The sequence below is a fragment of the Oryzias melastigma genome, linkage group LG9, assembly GCF_002922805.2.
Source record: "Oryzias melastigma strain HK-1 linkage group LG9, ASM292280v2, whole genome shotgun sequence".
Taxonomy (NCBI): domain Eukaryota; kingdom Metazoa; phylum Chordata; class Actinopteri; order Beloniformes; family Adrianichthyidae; genus Oryzias; species Oryzias melastigma.
Genome location: NC_050520.1, coordinates 17,256,855 through 17,282,146, shown reverse-complemented (window position 1 = coordinate 17,282,146; position 25,292 = coordinate 17,256,855). Strand labels below are relative to the sequence as shown.

Sequence of the window (25,292 nt, the reverse complement as noted above, 5' to 3'; positions counted from 1 at the left end):
CCATAAAGCCGGACGGACTGAATTTATGAGGGTTTAGACCAGTAAATACAGCACTCAGGAAATGTGATTAGGCTCATGAATAGAATAGTTTCCTGCTGTCCTACCCTTCACCCAAAGCACCTCGCAAAAGCACAAGTCCACCGCACTTTTTCTTTTTATACTGCTCTCCTGGGATTCCATTCTGAAGGTTCTCCCTCATGTGTGACGCCTGTGGTTTAAGACAGTAAAGGACTTGTACTTTGTTTTGGAGAATCTAATGTCATAATTCATATTTTTTTGTTTAACCTAAAAATATAAGCTTTTCTCTATGTAGTAAATCTCTTTTTTCTGGAAATTCAAAACAATTTATTTAATTTCCAAAGATTTCTTCTCAGATTGGAGAGAAATAACACAATGTTTGATCTCATAATTCTGCCGAGCTGGCGCTTGTTCATGTGTTTACAGAAAACACAACGCAGTAAATCCTGGTTTGTCTGCTTTAGCTTGTTTTATGCTTCGTGGATCAACAAAGCTGTCCGCCATAAAATCACTTGATACATCGGCTCAATTTCCTGTGATCTTTCGCCTCATCGTACAGAAACCTTCCTGCTGACCTCATATTTCTTCCTCCCTCTGTGTCCCAGGTGGAGTGGTTAAAAAATGAGGAGGTTATAGATCCGGCGGAAGACCGAAACTTCTACATCACCATCGACCACAACCTGATCATCAAACAGGCCCGCCTGTCGGATACAGCCAACTACACGTGTGTGGCTAAGAACATAGTGGCTAAAAGAAGAAGCACCACAGCAACCGTTATAGTCTACGGTGAGCATGCGTTTCAGATTTGTTTCTTTCATTTTTAACACTAAAGGGGGGAGGGGGCTTATGTCATGTGACACCTTTTTGAAATCTACCTGTGTCTACCTGTCAGGGGCTCCCGTCAGCCAGCAGCCATCTGTCATGTGAAATTGGTTGCGCTGCCATGCCAACAGCCCGCCTTTTCTTCTCATGTAACCCTTGACCCGAACTAATTAACCACCCCCAAACACACTTTCATTTTAAATGAGAACACTCGGGTTCCCCAAATGTTTGCACTTTGAGCCAAGACTCCCAGCTCTGCATGAATCACGCTGCATATGGCACAGCAGCAGCTGTGAGGAGCGACAACAGCAACAACAAAATAAACCAATATGTTAGGGGAGGGTGGAGGAACGGGGGGTTGTTTTTTCAGGAAACACTGGCTTGTGTTTTTATTTTTTAACAAAAATTCTGGAGGGAAAGGCTTTGTCATCCCTACATGCATGCATTCCCACTTTCTGTTTGGTTTGCAATATTGCCAAATGCCAGTCAGAGACTATAGGAAACAGCATGGGGAGAAACAATATGTAGCGAATCAGTCGCGCACACTTCACGCATGCACAGTGTTGCTTTCAAATGTAACGGTGACTCTGTCGAGGAGAAGTGTTTCAATCAAAATAACTGTCCGTGTGTGCCCGCTCGATACAGACAGCCAGAGATGGAATGGTTTGACACTGATGTATCCTTACAGAAATAGATTGTTCAATCTGCGGTTCAATCTTCTCGGCTCTACAAGAGCCTGGCTGACACTGTTGACAAGGTGAAACACTAGTGGAAAAACACTGGAACACATAGTGGGGGGAAAATGTGAGCAGTTGCCGGTGGAAGGTAACAGAAGAGTCACCGAAAAGTCAGTTTGAGGAAATAGTTTGAAAATGTAAATTAAAAAAAATGTCAATGCAACTTTTTTAACTTTTTCCAGGCTCCGCCCCCCAGGCTAACACACACACCCACTTTCTCGGTGCAGCTAGCAGAGATCGTCAACTTTGTTTAACTTTAGCATCGACTCTGAGAAGAAGTGGTTCCTCTTGCACCTAATCTGCAGAGACAACACGCTAAGGTTGTCATGAAATGGGCGCCACCCACAAGCAGCAAAAGGCGGAGCCTCAAAGATTGATATGTTTTACTTCCGGGTAGGAAAATGAGCTCATAAAAAATAACTAATATTTCATAAAAATATTGTTCTTTAGTGTCCCAAAGGTCATTTATTACTATATGTATGGAGATAGTTTACTCCAAAAGGTGTAGAGTAGCAGGATATATTCCCTTAAACCAGTTACAATCGCCTCCGTGACTAATTTAAAACTCGCTTTTGAAATACCAGGGCGCTGTCCATGGTGCTGAGCCAGACCTGTCAAGATATAACCTCCATCTAATACACCTCCCCAGATGTGAAACTCTTTCTCTGAATGTCTTGGTGGCTCATTCTAATTTTACACCTGATTTTTTTCTTTTTCTTTTTTCGTATCTGTCTCATCTGTCCATAACTGTCTGAGCGCTGTCCTGCTTTTTTTCTTGCCCTCTATACTCTAGTGGGCTGCAGTTCAGTATCTTTTTAAGTTTACAAAGGTTTTCTAAGCACGGTACTTTATTTTATTCTTCTTTACTTCTTTCAAATGAAGAAAGCAGTTTTTTTATAGACTGTAGTGCAGTATTAGTAAAGCCCAACCTGCTAATATGAAGGTACATTTATACATACAGTAGTTATAGTGAGATTTCTAGAAGATTTTTTTTTTTTACTGTTATTTTAAGTTAACTTAACCTAAAACATAAACCTCAAATGAATGCAGCATTATTGTTATTCGGGGGTCACCGCGGTGCAGACATCGAGAGCTCGACCTCTGATTGAAAGGTCTTGAAAGGTCGACCTTCAATATATTTTTTGCGGATTTTATGTAAAGAAGCACCAACTGCAAAGTTTTAATGACCAAATGTATAGAAAATAATGACTTTTTGGTTAGTTTGATCACTGAGAGGATTGATCTTTGCTGCTGTAGTAAACGGCGGCTGGTCGACCTGGACTGAATGGTCACCGTGTAACAGTCGCTGTGGGCGGGGCTTCCAGAAGCGGACCAGGAGTTGCACAAACCCCACCCCTCTCAATGGAGGACTGCCGTGTGATGGACAGGCCATACAGAAGCTGCCCTGTACCACCCTGTGTACAGGTAAGTCCATTCCACACATTTCCCAGTGTGACCTCCACCATTTCTGCTTTTCCTTTTGCATTTTCTGCTTCCTGCTTCTTCTTTCTCAGTCTAATTCACCTGGCTTCTCCCGTCTGCTTGTTTTCCCACTAGTGGATGGTGTGTGGACAGAGTGGAGTAAGTGGTCAGCTTGTGGGACTGAATGCACACAGTGGAGAAGGAGGGAGTGCAACAACCCCGCACCAAAAAACGGTGGGAAGGACTGCGAGGGGCTGGTTCTGCAGTCTCAGAACTGCACCGATGGACTTTGTATGCAAAGTAAGTTGAGGATTTCTTTCATCTTTGAACGCACCACAGTTGGACAGCATAATCAGGACAAGCCTTTGTAAAGTTTACTTCAGAAAACAGATTATTTTAGAGGTAAGGAGGGCTTTCATTTGATGGAGCGACAGTTATTGATCAGTGTGAGCCGTGCAGAATCTGTTCGAACAACTAATTGGCTGAAAATATTTTAAGATATTTTGATAGCAAATATATTACCTGATCTTAAAATGTCCACCCATTTCATAAATAAAAAGTATCAAAAAAAAATGTCCACCCATTTCTAACTTCTGAAACTGTAGACCCTCGTTAACCCCCACACTATTTTTTTTCCTTCTCTCTTCACAACTAATTCTTCCATCTACTAAAAATCCGTATAACTTCTCAAATAATACAGTTTAACAACAACCGCTAAAGTGTGTATCTTTACTGTAAACAATTATGTGATATTTCTCATCTTATTTTTTCTTTAACATTGTTGCTAAGATACAGAGCCCTGAACATGGCTTTTAAAAAAAAAAAAATTGTTCCCTCAAAATACCCTGTTTTTTCTTAGCCTAAAATGCTAATTTCAGTGTAAAAGATACAAATTTGGACACAAAAATGCTCATTTGTACTTACAACATACAAACTTGTGTGCACAAGAGACTATTTTGTGACCACAAAATAACAAATCTGCAGACAAAATACTATCTTGTGTGCACAAATTAGTACTAGCAGGGTTATGGGAGGTCAAGTAACAGATTATTACTATTAAGTAAATACATTCATAAACTTCACTTTTAACTTCTTTAGGCTTCTCCGACTAAAAACTAATTTCACAAAAAAAAAAAAAAAAAAAAGTAAGTTTTCATTCCATCTTGGAGTTGTGCTTGTTAGTCCTTCTACTGCTCTGGGTTGTCAATGTTTTGACAAACTAAAATTATAAAATAAAGACTGTGAATTCATTCTAAAAAAGACGATCTGGTATACTGTACATGCCTGCTAACGTGTGTAATAGTGTTCAGTTTTTAATCCACTTTTTACGTAAAATCCTTTACTTTTGATGGATATTTACACACTTACTGAAACTCATTTCATTGGGAACGTTTTTGTTTTGTTTTGTTTTTAACTTCACAAAAGCATATTTGGGGCTTGTGAATTAAAATAATAATATATCTGGATAAAACATTATTTAGGTATTTTAATCTATAAATAATAAATATTAAATGAATATGAAAAAGCAGCAACTGTCATGGTGTGTAGACAGATCCCAACGCAGAGCCAGACTGGATGTTGATCAGTGAAGATTTATTAGAAGAATAACAGCAACAAACTTAGGAGCTGACAGGTGGGGGAGGCAGGAGACTTGACCACAGGCTGCTGCTACGGGAACTAGGAGGCCACATGGAAGAGGAAATAACCTGGCAGGTTGGAGGAGCCAGGGAGAGTGTTTTAAAGGTTAAGGAGGGATTGGATGCAGGTGAGCAGCGTCACCAATTAGGGAAGGCCACGCCTCCTGCCCCACGCCACCCTGTAAGAGCACAGTGGAGACAAAACATCAGTAAAAGAACACAACACCACAAAACCAAATAAAAGAAAACACCAAACCATAACAGCAACAACATATATTAAGCTTATACTTATAAAATCATCTTGGATTAAGTGCTTAAGGGGAGTAAGAAGAAGCAAATTTATATAAATTTACACAAATTATCATTTGCATAATTGCCAAAATGTAACTTTGGTTTAAATTAATGTTAAGTCGTACTCTTAAAATATTTAAATATACATTTCTAGAGTTTAAATATATAAATATATAAAATTATTATTATTTATTTGGGGTTTTTTTTACGTTTTGGTGGCCTATTTTAGTTTTTTACAACCCAAATGTTGCAGTGGTTTAACGGTGGGAACACAAAAGTCTATCAGCATCAAAATGAGGGACTTCTAATAATATACTGTAAGGAGAAAAAAGGAGGTTCATCGGAGTGAAGGATGAAGATTCTGGTTGTGAGTGGGTGGTGTTCAGAAAGAAAAACTACTCAAATTACTGTAAAAACTGTTACATTTACTTAGTTTCTAGGTAGAAAACCTCAAAAGACCTTCAAACTGGATAAATACAAACAGAAAAAAAGACTGGGAAGTGACCCAGATTCAGAGGGTCTGGAAATCAAAGCTCTAAGAAGAGCTCTGGATATATTTGAATGTGTCAAATAAATCAGGAGTCAGAATAAATAAATAGGACGATGAACACATTCATCATTTGACTTTGAATTCTGTTTATTCTGAAATGTTGTAAAGTTAAAACCTCCTTGTATCAGTAATCGTAAGAAAAACAAACCTTAAATCAATAGTAAAAGTAACTTTTTTTGCTGAAATTGAGGGGAAACTTTACGAACATGCAACATGTTTTGCATTTAAATCCATAATAGCAATTTAAGAACCATTTATGCAAAAATTTGCTGATTTTGCTTTCCAAAAATGTATGAGGGAAATATGTTTGTATCCATACATATTCCAGATAAAATAATGTATATAGTCTAATAACAATTATCAATCCTCCTTAACCAAGAGAAAAGTCTTCACATTTAATTATTATTTATTTCTATGCTTATAGATAAATATATAGGAGAAGAAACCTTGGCATTTATTTGTATTAAATGCATAAAAACGTAGAATAAAAGTCTAATGCTTGCAGAGTATAAGGTAAAACACAGAAAATCAAAATTTAAAAACATTTTATGTAATCTAAAAAGTAAATTTGGCGCAAATTGATTATAAATGTCATATTTATGTTGCATATTGTAAATGTATTCCTCCCACTGCTTTCATACTATAAGTAAAGATAGTTTTTTTATGATTGACTCGTCTCTCTGGCTTAGTGCTAAGGGGAGAATCTTGAATGAAATCCAACATAAGAATAGCATGGATAAGTTAATCAATGATCTATATTACAAATATGATATCAGCCAGTAAAAAGCTTCACGCTTGGCACTTTATTGACAGCACTTACTGTACACACGGCAAAGCTCAGGCCTATCCGGCTGCACCGTCCCTCTAATCCATAGAAAGAATTCCCTGCGGCCTGCAGGGTATACGGCCACAGAATCTAAGATAAAACCCAGGGAGGTATACATTGAAGCTCATTTCCCATGATTGATTTCCTGTCGTTGAAATGACTGCACAGACGCGGTTTTATGTCAGCACTAATGTTTCAACTGTTTCCTGTAGCAATAACGGGAACCCTTGGAGCGTCTCAGTATATGTGCTCCTGTATCTGTAGTAGAAAGAGTTCCTTTCTGCACGCTCAACATTTTAGGTTTTATTTATATGTTGTGTTTTTGAATAACACTGGTGATTCTTTTTCTGATTTTCAAGTTTATGTGTAGTGAACTCTTTAAAACAGAGTTTATAGATGGAAGTCGTCCGTTGGTTTGGTTATGTTCAGATGAAGAGATTAAAAAAAAGATATTTAAATTGCAGATTTTAAACAAGCTGATTGGTAAATACTTTAACAGAAATGTATTCTAGCAGTTTATAAATGGTGGAATATATATATTCAAGGCTGTGGTGCCCAACCTTTAGATTTTTTTCTTGTCGGGCAATATTAATATCCAAATGGAGGTAAAATTTCAAGCTTTTGGTTTTGGAAAAAAAATAGATTTTTCAAATTAAAATGCTACTACATTGAATTTAATAATAATAATAATAAACTGTATTTATAAAGCACTTAAATTGTCCATAAGACCCAAAGTGCTGTAGAATCACAGAATAAAAAGCATTTAAAAAATAAGATAAAAATAAATTAAAGTAGATTAGAAGTGAACAGAGAATGCTCATAAAATAAGAATGATAAAACAAAACAAAAGACAAGCGTTAGATAAAAGGGAACAAATTGTAGAGGGACAGAGGAAACCTTTTTACTGTGAATAAAAAGCCAAAGTAAAAAAGTGGGTTTTAGAAGATTAGAAAGCAGGAGATGATGAACAATTTAGTTTAAAGCACAACTTGAAAATGTTTGTGGAAAAGTTATAGATGGGGAAGATTCAATTAAACAAAGTTGTTGATTTCTAGAAGTTATTTTGTATTTATAAAAATGTGATGTAGGCATGATATATATATATATATATATATATATATATATATATATATATATATATATTAGGGCCAATTTACAAAAAGAAAATAATAAATGACAACCTTAAATCTTGTAAATTTGCGAAAATACAGTCATAACCGTTACATTACAAGAATAAAGTCTTATACATTTGACTTTAAAAGTCACATGCTAAATTTATGATTTTTTTTTCTCTTAAATTTGCACTTTTTACAGTCTTATATTTATTACTTTAAATCTCGTAAGTAAATGAGAAAAAAGGTCAGAGAAAGGAACCAAAGTTGTCTGTTTATCAGAGTTGTGCTGGAAGATGAAAGATGAGGAGCAGATTTCCAGATCTGTGTCAAAACCAAATAAATTCTGAACCTTTTGGTGACTCAAAATCAAATTGTTATCAGTGTTGATGCTTTCTAGGATTTGGTGTCAGTAATACAGATGTTTGTACGTAAAATAAAGAGTTCAGAGTCACACGTTTGCAGGACCGCCACTTTTAAATCATATCCCCAGAAGCCCATTCGCCACCTTATGTTACGTATCTGTCACGCACAAAAAGAACAGACGAGGGAGTAAAAATAGTGTTACCTGAATCCCCTCCTCCAAATCAAACATCCAGTTTCAACACAAAACAACAAAGAGGAGTGACAAACTGTGTTATATTTGCATAAGAACATTGAAAATGTGGGAAACAGGGCCTCAAACATCACACAGAGGAGGAACTCTTGTCTTTCATGGAGGAAGAGATGATTGGAAGTTGACAGCTCAGGGGGTAGCGATGACTTCAACAGGCTCTGGAAAGATCCTGCAAGCCGCCCATCAATGTATAAAACTTTAATAAACAGTAAATCAAACAAAGGAGCTTCCAAATGTTTGTAATGGTGTATTCAGCTTAAATCCAAGACGCTTTGACATTTTAGTCAACTATCTGAACACGGCATTCCCTATCCTTTTTGGATAGTTTTTTTTTTCTAAAGTTGATCAACTTTGAGCTCCAAATGCACTTGATGTTGCTTTTGACCTCTGCCTTCCTCCTCCTCGTGTCCACCTGAAAGCTGTCAGCGCTGATTCTCAAGTTTCCCAACTTATGTTTCTCTCAAGTTTTGACTTTCTGACGTGAATCTGACGCGCCGATCAACATTCTCGGAAGAGATTTGTTCTGAGCTGCAAAAGGTCATCGCTGAGGGCAGGACATTTCACGCACAAACCCCTCTGTGTCCAAACATGTGTGTGTGTGGTTACAGTATACAGTTTGCTGCATAACAGCTCAGCCGGTGCAAATATAATCTGCAGCAAAGGCTCTAAAACCACAGTAATCGCCAGAGACACCAGCGGTTATGTAACCTTACTGTTTGGACAGAACATGGAACAGTGTTTGCTTTTATTATGGAAAACATTCAGCAGCTACGGCTCGCCCGTCCTTTTACTAAACACTCAACACTTTTCCTCTTTATTCGGAGTCATTGTGGGACCTTAAATTGTGTCCTCTGTGGCATGTTTGTGATTTTTTAACATTTATTTCTGGGAACTTGTCTTGTCTTCTACTAAATCATTTATTCCTAATTTTACAGTCACTCTGTTTTCATTATTCTTTTCTTATTCTAACATTTTTTTTATATTCTCATTACTCATTTGGACATGAAAATATAATATTTTAAGATTAGCCATAAATAGTTAATTATAATTCCTAAAAGTAAAAAATTAGTTAAAAATGTGCTTTAAAAATGTTTTATTGTCTGATCTTAAAACTGCTGTTCAGGTAAAGCCACATTATCCCCATTAGTCCACCTTAAAAGAAGTGCCATGTTTTGAACAGGTGTTTCTGTCTGCTTAAACAATATCTGCTCATCACCCCATTTAACCTTGGCGGTGTCCCTCTCCTGAATCTGTCCTCTGTGGTTCGCTGTTTTGGAAAAATTCTTTTTTAAGTGCCGCTTTTTGCTCTGCTGTCTTCATGAATTATACACCAGCCCTTCAATTATACATCAGTACATCGGATGTTCATCTGCGTCGTAAACCGTCTGTTTGCCACAACTGAGTGGACTGCTCTGGATGATGCAGACAAACTTTGCAAAATTCCCCTTTTTTATTTCTTTCTTGTGGTTTCTTTTATTTTTTTCTTTCAAGCTACAGTCAATACTGCTCACTTACTGAAGGGTGGTGTAAAGAAGTCATGCACACGATCCTCTATCCTTCATGATTTGTTCATTTTTTCATTTGTTTCCATTTCATTTGTTTGATTCATTCCTTCATTCCTCCCCACTTGTCCCAAGGTTCATTGTTTCAGAAGTCCAATGAGCCCAAAGAAAAGACTGATTTGGGAATTCCATGTAAGTTCAACTTTTCTTAACGCATTTTATCATGTTTGGTTTTAGTTGTTTTTAAGAGGAATAGAATTATGACAACATTTTCTGATGTTTTCTCTTCGTAACCCTTTAACACTGGAGCTCCAATGTTTATGTTCTTTGATTTGATGTAACTTTTTACCCATTAACACGATCAATGTAATTCCATCAGATTGTGAAGGAGAAAAGCGGCTCGTACGAGCCGCTTTTCTCCTTCACAATATGATGGAATTACATTGATTGTGTTTACGGTTGAAAAGTAACAGTATGTTAAAGATTTTGTGTTTTTTAAGCATCACCCATTTGCGGCCCCTCAAGTCAATATTTCGCGGCCCCAGCCTTAATATAAAAGTTCAATGTCTACTAAGCAATATCTTCAGTCCGTGCTTCTTTTATGATAGCTTTTTCTTTGCTTTGTCATGTTTCAGCTTTGCATTTGCTCTTGTTGTTGGATCTGGTCGTCAGAAAAGTCCTTAGCAACAGTTGCTAGCGTTGTTAGCCTTCACAAGACATGCAGAAGATGCTTAATAGTACATAGACATGAACAAACGTTCAATAAACGTGTTCAGTAGACATACAATGGACTAATAGGGCGGGGGGGTCTGCAACCTGCGGCTCCAGGGCCATTAGTTAAAAATAAAGGAAATCAAACTAACTTTATTCAAACTATGTGAGACGGGGTGTTTTTTATTTTAAAAGGAAGTCATGTGATCCTCTCTCAAAAGTTAGAAACTATCTCATATTTAGCAAAAAAAAAAAAAGAGTATTTTCTCTTTGTTTATGATTTATCTCTGGAAAAAAACAGTTAATTTATATTTATTGTAATAGGAACCCCATACAGCCCCAATGTAAATTGAGTTTGAGAACCCTGCGTTAAAGGGTTAAAAAATATTACTTTTAGCTTTAAACAGCCTGAGCAACATGTTGAGATTTTTGCAGTATAAAATGCTATCCTCAGTATGCATTAGATCACCTATTTTCAATTAACGTCACATTTTTTTGTGAATAATAGAAAAAAGAATAAAAGAAAAACTGTTTGATTAGAGCACCAGGTTCAACTTTCATAATAAATTCCTTTTTTTGCTTTTTAAAGTTTTATTTATTTTTTCTCAGTCGGACCGATTGAGACCCACATACGTGACTTTTTATTCCATCCTTATGGAGTCTGACCTATAATGGGAGAGGAAAGACTATTTATTGGTTTATTTTTTTTTATATATATATTTTAGTATTGTTTTTTACAGAAAATAATTATTTAAATTTGGCTATGTGTGGCTTTCTTGAAAACCATAAATGTTTATCTTTTAAACTGTGATTGTTACACTTTTTCTATAGCCTACAAACCGACCCCCCATCAACAGTTATGTGGCCCTCACATGAAAAGGTTTGCTTTAAATATAAATAAAATAGTTTTGAGAACTTACGTCCGCGATTAGGCTTCAGTAGAACAAATAAAAAGTGGAATAGCCTCACAAAAGTATTTCTTCCTACCCAAGAGGACGTTGACGAAGGTAATATTCCTTCTTTCATGTTTGCTCCCTGAACATAAAAATATGAAAATGAAATCTGGTTCTGTACCTGGTTATTACCCAGGGGGAAATCTATTAATAAATAAGAAAAAATAACATTTTACTCTTAATTATATTAACTCAATTGAACATCAGTTGTTTTTATAATGAAATGTAAGCTCAGAAACACTGAGGGAAAGTCAAATTAACTCATTTAGTTGTCCTTCAATATGTTATTGTATTACAATGCTGAACTCTACAGTGAAAACAAATGCTAATTATGTTTCAAGCTTTTACTTTTTAGACCAAAGTTTGAATGTTGTGAGATAAAAAGAACCTTTCTGTGGTGTCTGCACAGTCCAGTCTGTAAACTGTTGTAAAATGATGGGTGACTGGACAAAACATCAGAACGGTGAAATCATTTTTACAAATGTTTCTATAATATTTAGCAGGATGAGCGCTCTGAGTGCCTAAGGTTAGCAGAATCAGAGTATAAGTGGATAGTTAAGTCGTGGGCTTCTGTGGTACCATGTATGCTTTAAGTGTCCTGCAATTAGGAGTAAATACAAAATAAGTGATTTTTTGTTTATCTTCAAGAAGATCAGAATCAATAAGTATTTGTTTTAATTTTATTCAATGCTGCATATACAACCTGATTTCTCATCTTAATTTCTATTGGAATTTCACCGCTGCTGCTTAATGATGATCATTTATCATGAAAAATGAGCACTCTGTTTAATAGTCCATCTAACAAATACTTTCACTTAAAACTGCATTTAAAGTCTTTTCATCATTCTCTGGGCTTTGGATTCAGCCCCTTAAACCACACATGAATGTCACACATCTCACTATTCACACCAAACGGGGTTAATATAACAGAAGCAGGTATAACTTATAGGCAGGGAGACATTTGTACCCTAAAGACAGAAAATCTTATCATTTAAGACATAACTCTACCTGAATGCTAGTATTAAACGTATTATATCAGTATTAATAAAGACTGGGTTTTTTTTATGACTGCAAATAAAGACACAATATCTTTTTTTTTCTTTTCATTTGTCATCATAAGTTATCTCTGCACCTGAATTAATTTTCCCTCTACTTAAACACCATTCTTCAAGTTTGTACAGTCCTAGTTCTTTTAGGGCTGGGGATTTCCAATAACTTCCAGAATCGATTTGATTATATTCACCAGAACCGGGATCGATTTGATTCAGATTTGTTTGTTTTTTCCCCATTCTTTTGATCCACCTAATTCAATTTGGTTCAATTCAATTTTGAGTTTAAATGGTCTACACATTTAGACACATTTGTTTAGAAATACTTCAACAATCCATATATTTTTTGAAGATATTCATATTAATCTGATACAGTTCACATACTGTAAAATGTATTAGTGAGATAATAATGAGATTGTTAATATCATTCAGTGTCACATGGATTCTCAAACAAAGAAGCTCCAATAATTGTTCTGCCTCTCCTGGAGGGCGTTTCAGTTTGGCCACTAGGTGGCGATTGCGCTATAGCATTACATCTTATTCCAGAAGAAGAAGAAAGTATGAGCAAAAAACTGTGTTTTAGACCACAAAGGGATACTTTATAAATATTTCCCTTAAAAAGTTTGGAAAATTCATGCCTGTGAGTTTATAAAAATGTGAATTTAGTCAACGATGTATGTTTAGTTTGGCCGAGTGTTTGCATTAGCCGTTCTATGGGAAATCCCATTATACATTAGCATCAAGCTAGTGGACTCTAGCTTTACGTGTTAGATCGATCTCTACTTTTATGGATCAATTGTTGATCTATTGAGCTTAGATTGATACAGGTCGATGAATCGATTTTATCCACACAGCCCTAGGTTTTATGATATGGTAGCCTGCTAGTTTTGCTTAATTTTGCTTTGCCAAATAACAAACTGGAACAGACTGGAGCTCCAAAAAATAATTTTTGATCAATAAATATGTGCTGACAAATTGATCAAATTAAACATAAATACATGTAAATGTTAATAACAGAAATTATACACTTGATATACTAAAAAACAGTCCAAAAATATTATCAGAAGGCTAAAAACATGTTTGGCATTCATATATATATTCAGTTTGGGCACGTTCTGTGCTATTCTCTCTTTTCTTCTCTTTGTGACCTTCTATCATTTCCCCTTTCTGTTTCTGTCCGTCTCTCTTAGTGATACTGACAGAAAAAGACACAATTAGGCAAAAATGGACGACACAAAATCAGAGGTGTAAGAGAGAAAAGGATCCTGCCATTTCTTATTACTGTGTTTTTTTTTGCCGCTCTCATCTGAGGAGCCCTCGTTTTATCTGTAAAGCAATAAGTGTCTGTTACATGCTGTAATGATTACACGATGATCAAAGGGTCAGGTGACACGCTCTCAGGTTTTCCAAATGAACCTCATAGCACCAACCCCCTCTAGACCTCGCCACTAACATGCACATTTATATGTCTATGACGGGGTTCAGGCCAAGTCTCCCTAACTGTGCGACTGTGTGAAAGCCTCTAGAAGCATGTCAGGAATGACCTCCATCAAAGTAAAGTAAATGCCAAGAGAGGCAGAACCCAGTGAGGAGGAGACAGATGAGAAACCTTAATGGATAATCCATCTATTTCAATCACAGTAGAAGCTTGTGAAGGTCCAACAAAACAGTCAAGGTCCAAGAAGACTCCCTATAAAAATACTCAATTGGAGATCTTATATCCTATTCATGTTGTGTCGTTTAGCGCCTAATACAAGAATAAAGTTTTGGATTGTAAGGACAAGAGGAAGCAACACGAGAAGCCCAACAAAATACCACAGGCTACAGGGAGGAAGTGGAAGAGATGTTGACTGAGATGGCAACAGTGGTGCCAGAGGTAATTGGAGCACTCTGGGCTGTGACCCCTGCACTGGTAGAGTTGCTCCAGCAGATTCCAGGATCAACATCTGACATTTCTGTCAAGAAGACGTCCATCTAAGAAGCAGTTCCTGCTGAGAACCGCCGCGCTTCCAAGTTTCTGGGAGAAGAAATGTAAAAAGGGAAATCGACAAGCATCTCAGATTAGAGAGAGGAGGTGAAGTCGGGGGGTTGAGCTGAATATTTTAGTGAAAGGATCTTTTTAGTAGTTTTGGATTTATGTTAAAGGGTCTGAAGAACTAAAATTGTTTATGCCCTCTCTAGATAGATAGAATGACTTGCCACAAAAGGCTTGTATACAGTGTCTTTATTGGATTGTCTACAGAAACACATTGCAATAACTCAGGGAGCATTACATTACAGCATTGCCACACAAAGCAGGAGATTTAATGAGTGCATATACAAAGTTTGTTGCAGTACTACTTGTGTTTTTAGTGGCTCCCAAGTGGCTCCATCCTTTATTTCTTGGCACCAGCAAGCGATCCCACATTAACTTTCTCTCACTTTCTCCCTTCCTTCCTTCCTTCCTTCCGTTCAACAGTTTCTTGAGGCGAATGTGTCCGCCGGGCACGCCGTATGGGTGGCGTTTGCACGTTTGTGCCAAGTAAGATCAAAAAGGCAGTTGAATCCGTTTCAAGTAGTGATTGTCCATAGCCCTGCTTTTGGATGCAAATCAAAGAAGGGAAAAGACAAGAGCTAATCTGAATTATCCATGTTTCCCTCTTGTTTAAATCCTCTCCGTGGCAGTTTGGACTTACTCCGAGAATGACAAAAAGCTCAGCCAATCGATAGGCAGTGATCTGTGCTGACTGAGGAAGATCTGGGGGCTTGTGTTTCCCCAGCCCACGTGTGTAATTGACAGCATGTAAGCACATCTATCTGTCTGTACAGTTATAGCCCTCCGGTTGGATGTTACTGCTATGTACACTCTGAGAAACCAGACTCATTGGCCCATGAATATATAATATTACTGGATATTACTGCCAACATACTGCAAGTTCAGAAATGGATTTAATATTAATTTATTTTTTTTATTTCTCTAATATATATATATATATAGCTTTTTTTTTTTAGAATATTGGTAGTATAAGTAGTGTAAAAGCCCTTTTTTTGACTACTTCCCAATGAAAACAAAATGTAAATTAAGTTTTTATTGTGTCTATTGTGTTGTTGTACAGTTTGAACAATACAGCACCAATACATAAAAAGCACGAAACTACAATAAATGTAAAAATACTGCAAGTTTTGAACATGTCCTGCCATTCTGCTCACCTGGCAGATGGGGCAAATGATCTTAATTAGCACCTGCCAGGTATTTAAGGCAGATGAGGCCTCACTAAGGCAAGCAGAGCATTAGGCTGAATAGCATTTGGGGTTTACTTTGAGTTGTGCTGGTTTGTTTTGGTCTGTTTCCCCCTCTTCGTCAGTCTTACACTGCTGGTTTTGTTATTTTACTTTAGGGTTGGACCTTGGTAGTCTTGATTTGTGGCTTTGTTTATTTGTTTTCTTAAGATAGATCTTTACAGGACACAGGTTTTTGTTTATTTAATAAACTTCCTTTAATTCTTATTGGTGTTCAGTTTTTTGCTATTGTTCCCTTAGACTCAGGGCAGGTTTGCCCATAGGGGACGTATCATGGGGTCTTATCTGGGATTTGTTGATCCCTTGTTTGGGATCTGTTAACCCATTGTCCTTGTTTTGTCCCATTTAGCAAGGTGCATTTTGTTTTAGGGAATACCTAATTGGTGGCTTGTGTTTTTCAGTCTGTATTGCCCCTGTTTTTGGGGATGTAACAACAAGCTAAATAAAGGAACTTAGTTACTTTTGCAACCATCCCCTTGTGGTTAATAGATGAACTCCACCTCCCTCCAGTTTATGTTGTTTTCAGAGGAGCTTTTGTGTATCTGCCAAAGGCTGGAAAAAATGTCTTCTTTACTTCGTCAAGGGGCTCATTAATGGAAAGCTCTCATCATTTTCAGCCAACTGAAATATCGTTAAAATACATTTTGTATTGAAACTCACATATATCATTTAGAAATTACACTTGAAAGTGTGAGCAATGCAGAAAACTCTTTCGATTAACACAGTTGTGGGAGTGTGTGTGCTTGTGTTTTTTGTGTGTGAGCTCACGTCCTGACTGGTATAACGGAGCATTCAGCTTCCTGTAGAGAGCTGTCAGGTAGCACTTGCTGGGCTATCACAGATGGGATGTTTGAATGTTTCCTCCTTTCCCAGGTGATTTATTCTCTATTCAATTCCTCTCTGCTGTGTCTACTGAGAGACACATATTTTTCATCTAAATCCAATTTATCTGGTCCTGCTGGTGAGAGCCTGAAACATGAAAGTGTTTGTCAGGCGCAGAAGAGGGAAAAGCTCAGGAGATAGTCGACTGGAGTAGGAAAGTTTACATGGCTGTTAATGTGGTCCCGTCTGTCCTTGCATGAGTGGCTGCCGATGAGGACGAACATGACTGTGCAATTAGCATCTAAGCACATTGTGCTCTGTTCTTTCTATGTGTAAATAAATGACATTTCAGTGATAAAACATTGTTACTGCCTTTAGTAATTACACATACAATTTACAGAAGATCAGGAGTAGACTAAACACTTCATTAGGCACACCTTGCTAGAACTGGGTTAGACCATCTTTTACCTTCAGAACTTCCTTAATCCTTCGTGGCATTTGTTCAACAATGTACTATTTTATCCATATTCACATGAAAGCATCACATTAGCTGCAGATTTGTCAGCTGCACATCTCCCATTATATCACATCCCAAAGATGATCTATTTGGTTGAGAACTGGTGACTGTGGAGCCTGTTTGAGTCCAGTGAACTCATTGTCATGTTCAAGACACTGTCTGAGATGATTCCAGCTTCATGACACGGTGCGTTATCCATCAGAAAATTGTGCACTGTGGTTGTAAAGGGATGGACATGGTCAGCAACAATACTCAGGTAGGCTGTGGTGTTGTAACCATGCTCAGTTGGCACTAAGGGTCCAAAGTGCGCCAAGAAAATATCCCTCAAACCATTATACCACCACCACCAGCAGCCTAAACCGTTGATTCAAGGCAGGATTGATCCATGCTTTCATGATTTTAAAGCCAAATTTGGACCCTACCATCTGATAGCCACAGCAGGAATGGAGACTCATCAGACCAGACAACGTTTGTCCAGTCTTCTTTTGTCTGACTTTGGAGATCATGTGTGAATTGTAGCCTCAGTTTCCTGTTCTTAGCTGACAGGAGTGACACCTGGTGTGTTCTTCTGCTGCTGTCGCCCATATGCCTCGAGGTTGGATGTGTCGTGAGTTCAGAGACGCTCTTCTGCAGCCTGTTCTATCAGCTAAATCAGTCTGGTCATTCTCCTCTGACCTCTGGCATCAACAAGGTATTTACCCCCACAGAACTGCTGCCTACTGGATATTTCCTCTTATTCTGACCATTCTCTGTAAATCCTAGAACTGGTTGTGGGTGAAAATCCCAGTATACCTTCAGTGTCTGAAATACTCAGACGTTCAAAGTCACTTAAATCACCTTTCTTCTCTATTCTGATTCTCAGTTTGAACTGCAGCAGATCATCTTGACCATGTCTAGATGCCTAAATGGGATTGGCTGATTAGAAATTTGTGTTAACAAACAATATGACAGGTGTGCCCAATAAAGTGTCCAGTGAGTGTGATTACACTAAAGTAAAGGTTTTAAGAAGCAATTCTTTTGAAGACATTTACGTTGTCCTTTTTCAATATTAATAAGCATCATTCTGCACAGTTGTACTTTCCTGTACATCAATGTACATTGGGATGTCATTAATATTTAATGCAATGTTTTCTAAATATAAGAGGTTTTATTTATTTATGGCTTTGTTCGCTACTGAAATAAGTATTCAGGAGGGTTTGCAAAAACATTAGGACAAAGTGAAAGAGACTTTCAAAGAGTAAAAAAAGAAATCATTTTGGTTTCCTGTGGTTCTTTGTGTGTTTTTTAGGCAGATACAGGGTTCCAGAGAGACACGGCGCTTCATTCATCCACAAATCAAACAGAAGGATTCACAGAAATGTGTATTTTTGTGGAGTGAGAGAATGATCTCAGGGAGGAGGGATTCAAATTAATAGACAGTGAAGAAAAGTTTTTGAGCTCCCCTGGCATCAAACAAGTTACTGTAAAGTACACTATATTTTGATGGCACAGCATGGAGTAGCCTAGTTAAAGTGTCCCAAAACCCATCAATGGAAGTAGGATGAAGATGAGGAAGTTTTAAAGTGACACATGCCAGGCATCACACAACCTGAAGTTACACAGTTTGAAGTCAAAGTGGAAGTGGGATAAATATTCCCAAAATACATGGGGATGATGATCATAATTAAGAGGAGGGAGTAAGTTCTTAAGAGGATTAACAAATAATTTCCCTCTTCGCTAAATGAAAAGACCTGGAGAACTTTTTTTTTTTTTGCAGTGTGAAAATAGAATCTGTCAATTTACAGCCATCAGATTCATAAATGAAATAGAGGTTTGTGTTGTGTACCTGTTTGAAGTAAGCCTCCGGGATTTATGGCCACTTCTTCAAGTTTGATGTGATGGATAGATATTTGGTAGCAGTTTGTGTTATTAAGCATCTTCACGCCACCTTAAATCTTGATGCCAAAGTCAGATTAAGGGTCTTAAACATAAATCACAGAAATGTCACATTTCCTCTGCCACAGTGTGGTCTCTTACTCTCTCTGCAAGCTAATCTGGGGAGCAGCGAGACAAGTTTGTAGGTGAGAGCGTGATTTCTTTAAAGGTAAAACAACATTTTAGTTCAGTCATGTGTTGCTATGGTGACTCACAGAGATTACCAGCTAAGAATTCTAAATAAGATAAGTCCAAATGTTTTTACTTTAATTTACATCTGAATTTGAGAGTTTCTTAAATTGTTCACTGCATTGATTATTATGTTATTTGAGCAATTGGAATACAAGTTTATTGTTTGTTGGATCCATATTAGCTGTGGTTAGCAGACAGCTACTCTTGCTGCGGTCCTTCATAAGAAACACATCATACAATAACACAAGTCATAAAAAATAAAAAAACATCAAAGCCATTTTATTCTATTCCTAAAATACATTTTAGAAACACATTAAACTCACATTTTAAATATAATTTAAAAAAAGAGTTTCTACACCCAGAATGTTGATGCTTTAAATCGATTACACAATCAAAATGTGTATCTCATTCAACATTTACTGAGATTTATATATATATATATATTCCTCATTTAGACTATGCTGCTCCAAAATGTGACCTCGGTTGTTTTTTAAAAAGCATAATTTAAACATTTTTCCATTAAAATTAGTGGTAAAAAGTTCCAAGCTGCTATTGCTCTAAAAATAAATGTTTCTTTAAGAACATTCGGAATATGAGAGAATGTGGTTTCATGCTGCAACCAGACTTTTATACTGACATAAAAAATTGTTCCAATGATTGAAACAATTCATTTATACGATAAAAAAACACAGAAAACTTGATGCTAAACTTAAACAACAACTTTTTTTGAAACAAAAATGTTTAATTGTAATAACAATAAAAAATAAACATAAAAAAGTTATCAAGAAATTTGATTTTGTTGTGTTAAATTTTATGCAGTTTGCAAAACATTAAGTAAATATGAAATATCAAGAGATTTTACAAACAACGATAAACAAGTACGAACCAGAGAATATAACTACGATTCTATGAATCTCAGATGACCGCCAGAGTTTCTGGTCCCTTGAGTTCTCGCGGGAAGTGTTGAGGTGGCGCTCCTGGAGCCACGTGACTTTATAGCCTGACGTAGGTCACTAGGAGGTCATAGGTGACTTTGTTGTCAATAAATTCACAAACTATGCATACACAGGAAGAATCAAGAGGGATGAAATAGAACTTATTATTAAGGGTCTAAATAAATAACAAATAATAAATTATAAAATGATTTACTTAGTTTGCATTGTACTCTCCTTGAAAATGAGGTGATACAGCTTGTACTCTTGGTATATTTGTCATTACAAAGACTTCACAAAACACTTATTTCAATGCTTTTTAGGTGAATTTCTTTCTGCTATTTTTACCACATTGCTACTTTAGTTAGATTTAGAAAATTTGCTTTGAGTCATATAGAAGTTATCTTGCAGAAGTCCAACTGTGATCCCCAGAGACAGCAGAGGCTCACAGCTCCCTCAAGTGGTAGAAGCAACAAACCTCACGTGGAGGCTCTGTGGTTGGGAGTCTGCAGCTCGGGCGCACGCAAAACCTGCATGTTTGTGTGCCTCATCAAAGGATTCTCTCATGCATATTCAAGTTCAAGCTTTGTGCACTTGTGACTCGACGACGGCAAATCCTTTAGCAACTGACTCTAGCTGTTTGTTGCTAAAAGCCTGTTATCAGCCTCTCAACTTTAATGGTGGATTAAAGGAAGAATTCCTATAATTTTCTGTCTTAACAGCTGCAGACAAATCCCCTCCCGCCAGCAAACAGAAGACATGACTATATGAGCAACGCTTCAAGTGCGAGGCTTTAAAAAAAAAAAAAAACTTTCACAGGCACTTTCATGTTCAATAGGTAGCCCTGTTTGTTTTGCTGCTTTGTAGCTGAAGTGGGTTTCCGCCCTTTCTGTCTCTGCAGATAGAACATCTCACTTCTCTTCTCTGCTTATGATTTATTCTGTTCTACTTGATTCTGATCACCTTCTTGCGTTTCTTTCAGTAAAACGGATCTTAGCCACCAACATCCTCTCATTCCCTCCATCTTTGATTACATGCTTTCTTATGAAGAGTCTCCCCAAGGGAAAGACCCTTAGGCCGGATTCATCTAATTGGTCTTTACTCTGTTTTTTATTGGAATAATTAGAATGAAATATGATTCTGTTGTTCCCTCTAAAAGACAAGAGTATGTTTTAGGGTTAAGATCGAGCATTGTTTTGGATGGACTTTCCCACTATTAATATTTTTGAGTTTTTCCTTACGTTTATTATAAAAACCAATCATTTGTTTCTTCTCTTGTTTTTTTGGTGTTCCTTCTAGCCGCCCCAAGTACAGATGATGTGGCTCTCTACGTGGGCATAGTCATCGCGGTGATTATGTGCCTGTTCATATCTGTCATCGTGGCGCTGTTTGTGTACCGCAAGACGCATCGCGACTTTGACTCTGACATCATCGACACCTCGGCTCTGAACGGAGGCTTCCAGTCTGTGAACATCAAGACGGCCAGATCAGGTAAGGAGTGAGTGGACGGATGAAAGGCTTGTGGTTCTTCTTTTTACTGTCTGCAAAACTCAATATGTGGGATTTCATTAAAAGTTAGGCAATGTTTAAAAGCACAGTTGAGATAATTTATTTTTTTTTCTCATGTTCTGAACTGAATTGGATCTCAAAAATTGTAAATATACTAGTTATTGCAGGTTTTTTATTGCACGCTTAAACACAAAATCTTTAACATACTCTAACTTTTCAACCATTAACACAATCAGCGTAATTCCAGCAGATTTTGAAGGAGAAAAGGTGCTTGTTTTGATTGAAAATATATATTATCAAAGAGAACATTTTGGAGTTTTTGTGTCAAAATTTGTGGTTCTCCATTTAATGCCAATGCATCGATGGATTCATGTCCCTCAGGGAAAAACGTAAACTTAGAGAAATGCTGTGTTTATGTGGAAGGATCGGAAAAATCACTGTTCGACCTGAAAAAACACACATGAACATCGGAAAAACAAACAAACAAACAAACAAAAAATCTCCCAACTATGCATAAATACAGAATAACTTCCTGCACGAAAAATATATCTATAGTGTACCATCTCTGGGGAGACACCAGAATTAATGAAAAATGAAACATTATTAAGGATTATCAATATAATCCAGATTATATAGTTTAGCAGGCCACATATGGACCATAGTTTGCCCACCCCAGGCCTTGGTGCTGATGGTGCTTAAGGGTCAGACCATTACAGAGCATCATTCCTAATGGAGAACTGGATAGAGGAAGGCCAATAAAGAAGTTAAAGGGTAACCAAACAGGGAAGTTGGAGGGGGCTGACCCCCCCTACAGCTGAAATGTGAAAATCCAGTCAGAGGGGTGGGGCTTGGGGGCTGGACTGTTATCATTACTGGAGCTGCAGATCAGGAGGTTGGACTTGTGAAATGATGTGAGACTTAAAAGGTTTGACCAATCACAAAATTCAAATGTAATACCTCATTTCAACCGGTAGGGGGCAGTACACAGCCGTTTTTTCTTTTTACTATATTTTCAAGAATTTTACAAGTTTAATTTGTGAAAAACTTGGCAATGACCAACAGACAGCACTTTTATAGCCCCATTTATAGAGGCCAACAGCCAAAAATAATTGATTCAGGGTTTGGTTTCTCTTTAAAGTCATTTTCTGACCATCTTTCTATTTATCATAAAATCGTGTAATCTTTTAATTGTGATTTTAGCCAAATTATATAAACTTTGTGTCGTTTTTTTAGAACATGTTTTCTGCAGAGCGGAAGTAGTTTGTTAGAAGTTTTGCCTCTGAGTTGTGGGCGAGAGCGTCACTTCCCGTTTTCTATTTTTGTACACGTTCTCCCGCTAGCTCACTGCCCTGCATTGCCCCAACCTAATATTTACTGGTATAACAGAAATGGTGAGCAGTATTGGAGCTATCCAGCCTTACAGTTTTGAGGCAGATGCCAGGTCAGACGAGGAAAATGAAATGGTACATGGATCTATTCATCTACAAGTGGAGGTAGTGAGTGGAGCTTGTGGCCTCCCCAGTGTATTTGCTACATCCAACTACAAGCTTTTTCAAACATCATCTTTTTCTTCTGCACTTAATTAACTATATAAAGAATATATATTTAATAAAACTCAATTTTTAGCTTAATTTCCCAAATATATGTCTTTCATAATAAGAAAAATGCCACAAAAATATGCTAAATACAACAAAAAATGGCAAAATATAATAGTGATTTGCTGATTTACCTACCATACTACTGCTAATTGTAAAAAAAGTGGTTGAATATTACAGACTGATACTCAAAGCAAGCAAATAGACACATTTAGATTGTTTCAAAGACAAACAAAGACTGGTGATCTGTTCTATTTTTGTGGGAAATCCCACTGGAATGGATTCAAAATCAAACCACATCTTCTTTGGTGAAGTAACCAGAGATTCTGCAGATATTTTGCACCAGTGTGACGTGTCGGCATCATCCTTCTGCTCTGGAAAAGCTCTACTCTCAGGAGCTCTTTTTCAAAGTCGTCCAAGAGAGACGGATGGGCGCACAGGCATGAAAGTTTCAAAGATAACTATGAATATAAAAATAAAGTTTAATAACAGATGTGACCATGTTTCCGTGTAAATAGCCGTACCTGTCTCATGCACTTCACAGCTTTTATGTTGGTGTCATTTTGTGGCGTTCCTCAGCCTCATGCTGTCAGTCTCTGATGGTTTGGAATAATCTGTCTTTTCCAGATACTGCTCTCCTCCATCAAGGAGTTTCTGTGTCAATCCCCCTCAGTCTCTCACTCGTTTTCTCCCCTCGCTTCCATCTGCACACTCAAGGCAATCAAATTTCCTGTTTATCAGCATCTACCTCTCTTCATCCTGCTCTCGCCGTCTCGCTCTTTACTCAGCTGTCTCTCCATCCCTCTCCCGTCACAGCGACTCCAACTATAGCAGACACTCCCCCAGTGTTTGTCTTCCTGTTAAAATGGAGCTATATTTTACTCTTGGCTGTCGGTGCTGTCATTTCTCCTCTCTGCACACATCCACACAAACTTAATAGCTAACTGGAAAAGCCGGAAACAGATGGGGATTTGGAGGAGTCGGTCCTCGGATGACATTCAATTCTGGCTTTTCTTATTAAAATGTTCATTCTTCAAGCAAAAGATCAAATATACTGAGGTAGCTTAAAATCATAAAACAGATATTAGTTTAACTCTTCGAGTGTCCTAGCCCACTTTGTCATAGCTCGTTTTTCATTATCTTCAGAAGAGAAAGACTATTTTTCTTCTTAACTACCGTATTTTTCTAAGTATAAGTTAAATTTTGTCGCATAGTTTGGCCGACTTGTGACTTATAATAAAATCAATTCAAACTTCTTCAGTCAATTCAAACTTAAAGTGCTTAAATTAAAAACATAATCAAATGTTAAAAACTTGGCTTTGTACCAAGTGGGGAAGCGATATTTTGGGACCTGACCCCCCCCATAAGTCTCAAGTAAGAATAAATAAGAATAAACCTTATTAGACAGATATAAATCAGTACAAGTGAATTAAAAAAAAAAACATCAAATTAGTAAAAACAGAACATAAAATAAAAAAAGGTAAAAGTTAGTCATTTTTTACTTCTATGTGATTTAAAAAAATAGCTACAACCACTAGAGGGCACTGTAAGTATGTTGCTACTGACATCAAAGCAGAAGAAGAAGTCGAGCAATACAGTTGATTCAGAATTCAACGGATTATAAAGGTACGTTTACATGTTAGCATGTGTTTTTATGTAGTTATCTGAATAATGGCTCATGTTGTGTTAGTATACTAGATTCAGTCTTTATTTTACAAAGTTAAATAAGCACGTTTTATGTTAGTGAAATGTTTGTTCTAGTTGATGATTTTTTTTTAAATAAATTTCTTCTGAAAGTGCAACTTATATGAGTTTTTTCTTTATTATGCTTTTTTTATGCTGCGACTTATAGTCAGAAAATACTATAATTCATTCATAAAAATTAAGAAACATTATTTTTAGACACTTAAGAATGAACACGTAATCGACAAATAGTTCAAGTGGAGTTCATGTGGTCACTTGTGTAATTAAAATTCAAATCACAGTAGTGAGCTAGGGCATGGGGGGGCGGTCAGCAGGGACAAAAGGGGAAATGGGTAAACAGTGAGGAAATTATTATCGTACATGTTCAGGGGTGAGCATCTCTGCGTGCGCTGAGACAGGTTGACATTTTATCTGTAAAGAATTAGGATGCTTAAGGGACCATCTCTGATTACTATTAATGAAGAATTATGTCCTTGCTTCTCTCGCCGCGGTTTTCCGTTAGTTGGTAATTAAATTGCAGCAGGGATGAGTTGGCAGGAATATCCGCCGGCTCCAAAGAAGAACGGCATAAAGAAAGAGAAA

At 37.1% G+C, this 25,292-nt stretch overlaps 1 protein-coding gene across 3 annotated transcripts in view; it reads left to right on the top strand.

Moving 5' to 3' along the window:
* Window positions 1–21,393, top strand: part of LOC112148518 (netrin receptor UNC5C) — a gene marked incomplete at its 3' end in the record, with an annotated part of 179,711 nt that extends 158,318 nt beyond the window's left edge. For 2 of the 3 annotated variants that reach the window (XM_024275701.2, XM_036213527.1), the window contains 5 exon segments: window positions 624–804; window positions 2,835–3,002; window positions 3,135–3,299; window positions 9,669–9,725; window positions 21,202–21,393. In XM_024275701.2, coding sequence (XP_024131469.1) covers window positions 624–804; window positions 2,835–3,002; window positions 3,135–3,299; window positions 9,669–9,725; window positions 21,202–21,393 — 763 coding nt within the window. 3 annotated transcript variants of the gene reach the window in all.
* Window positions 21,394–25,292: the final 3,899 nt, after the last annotated feature.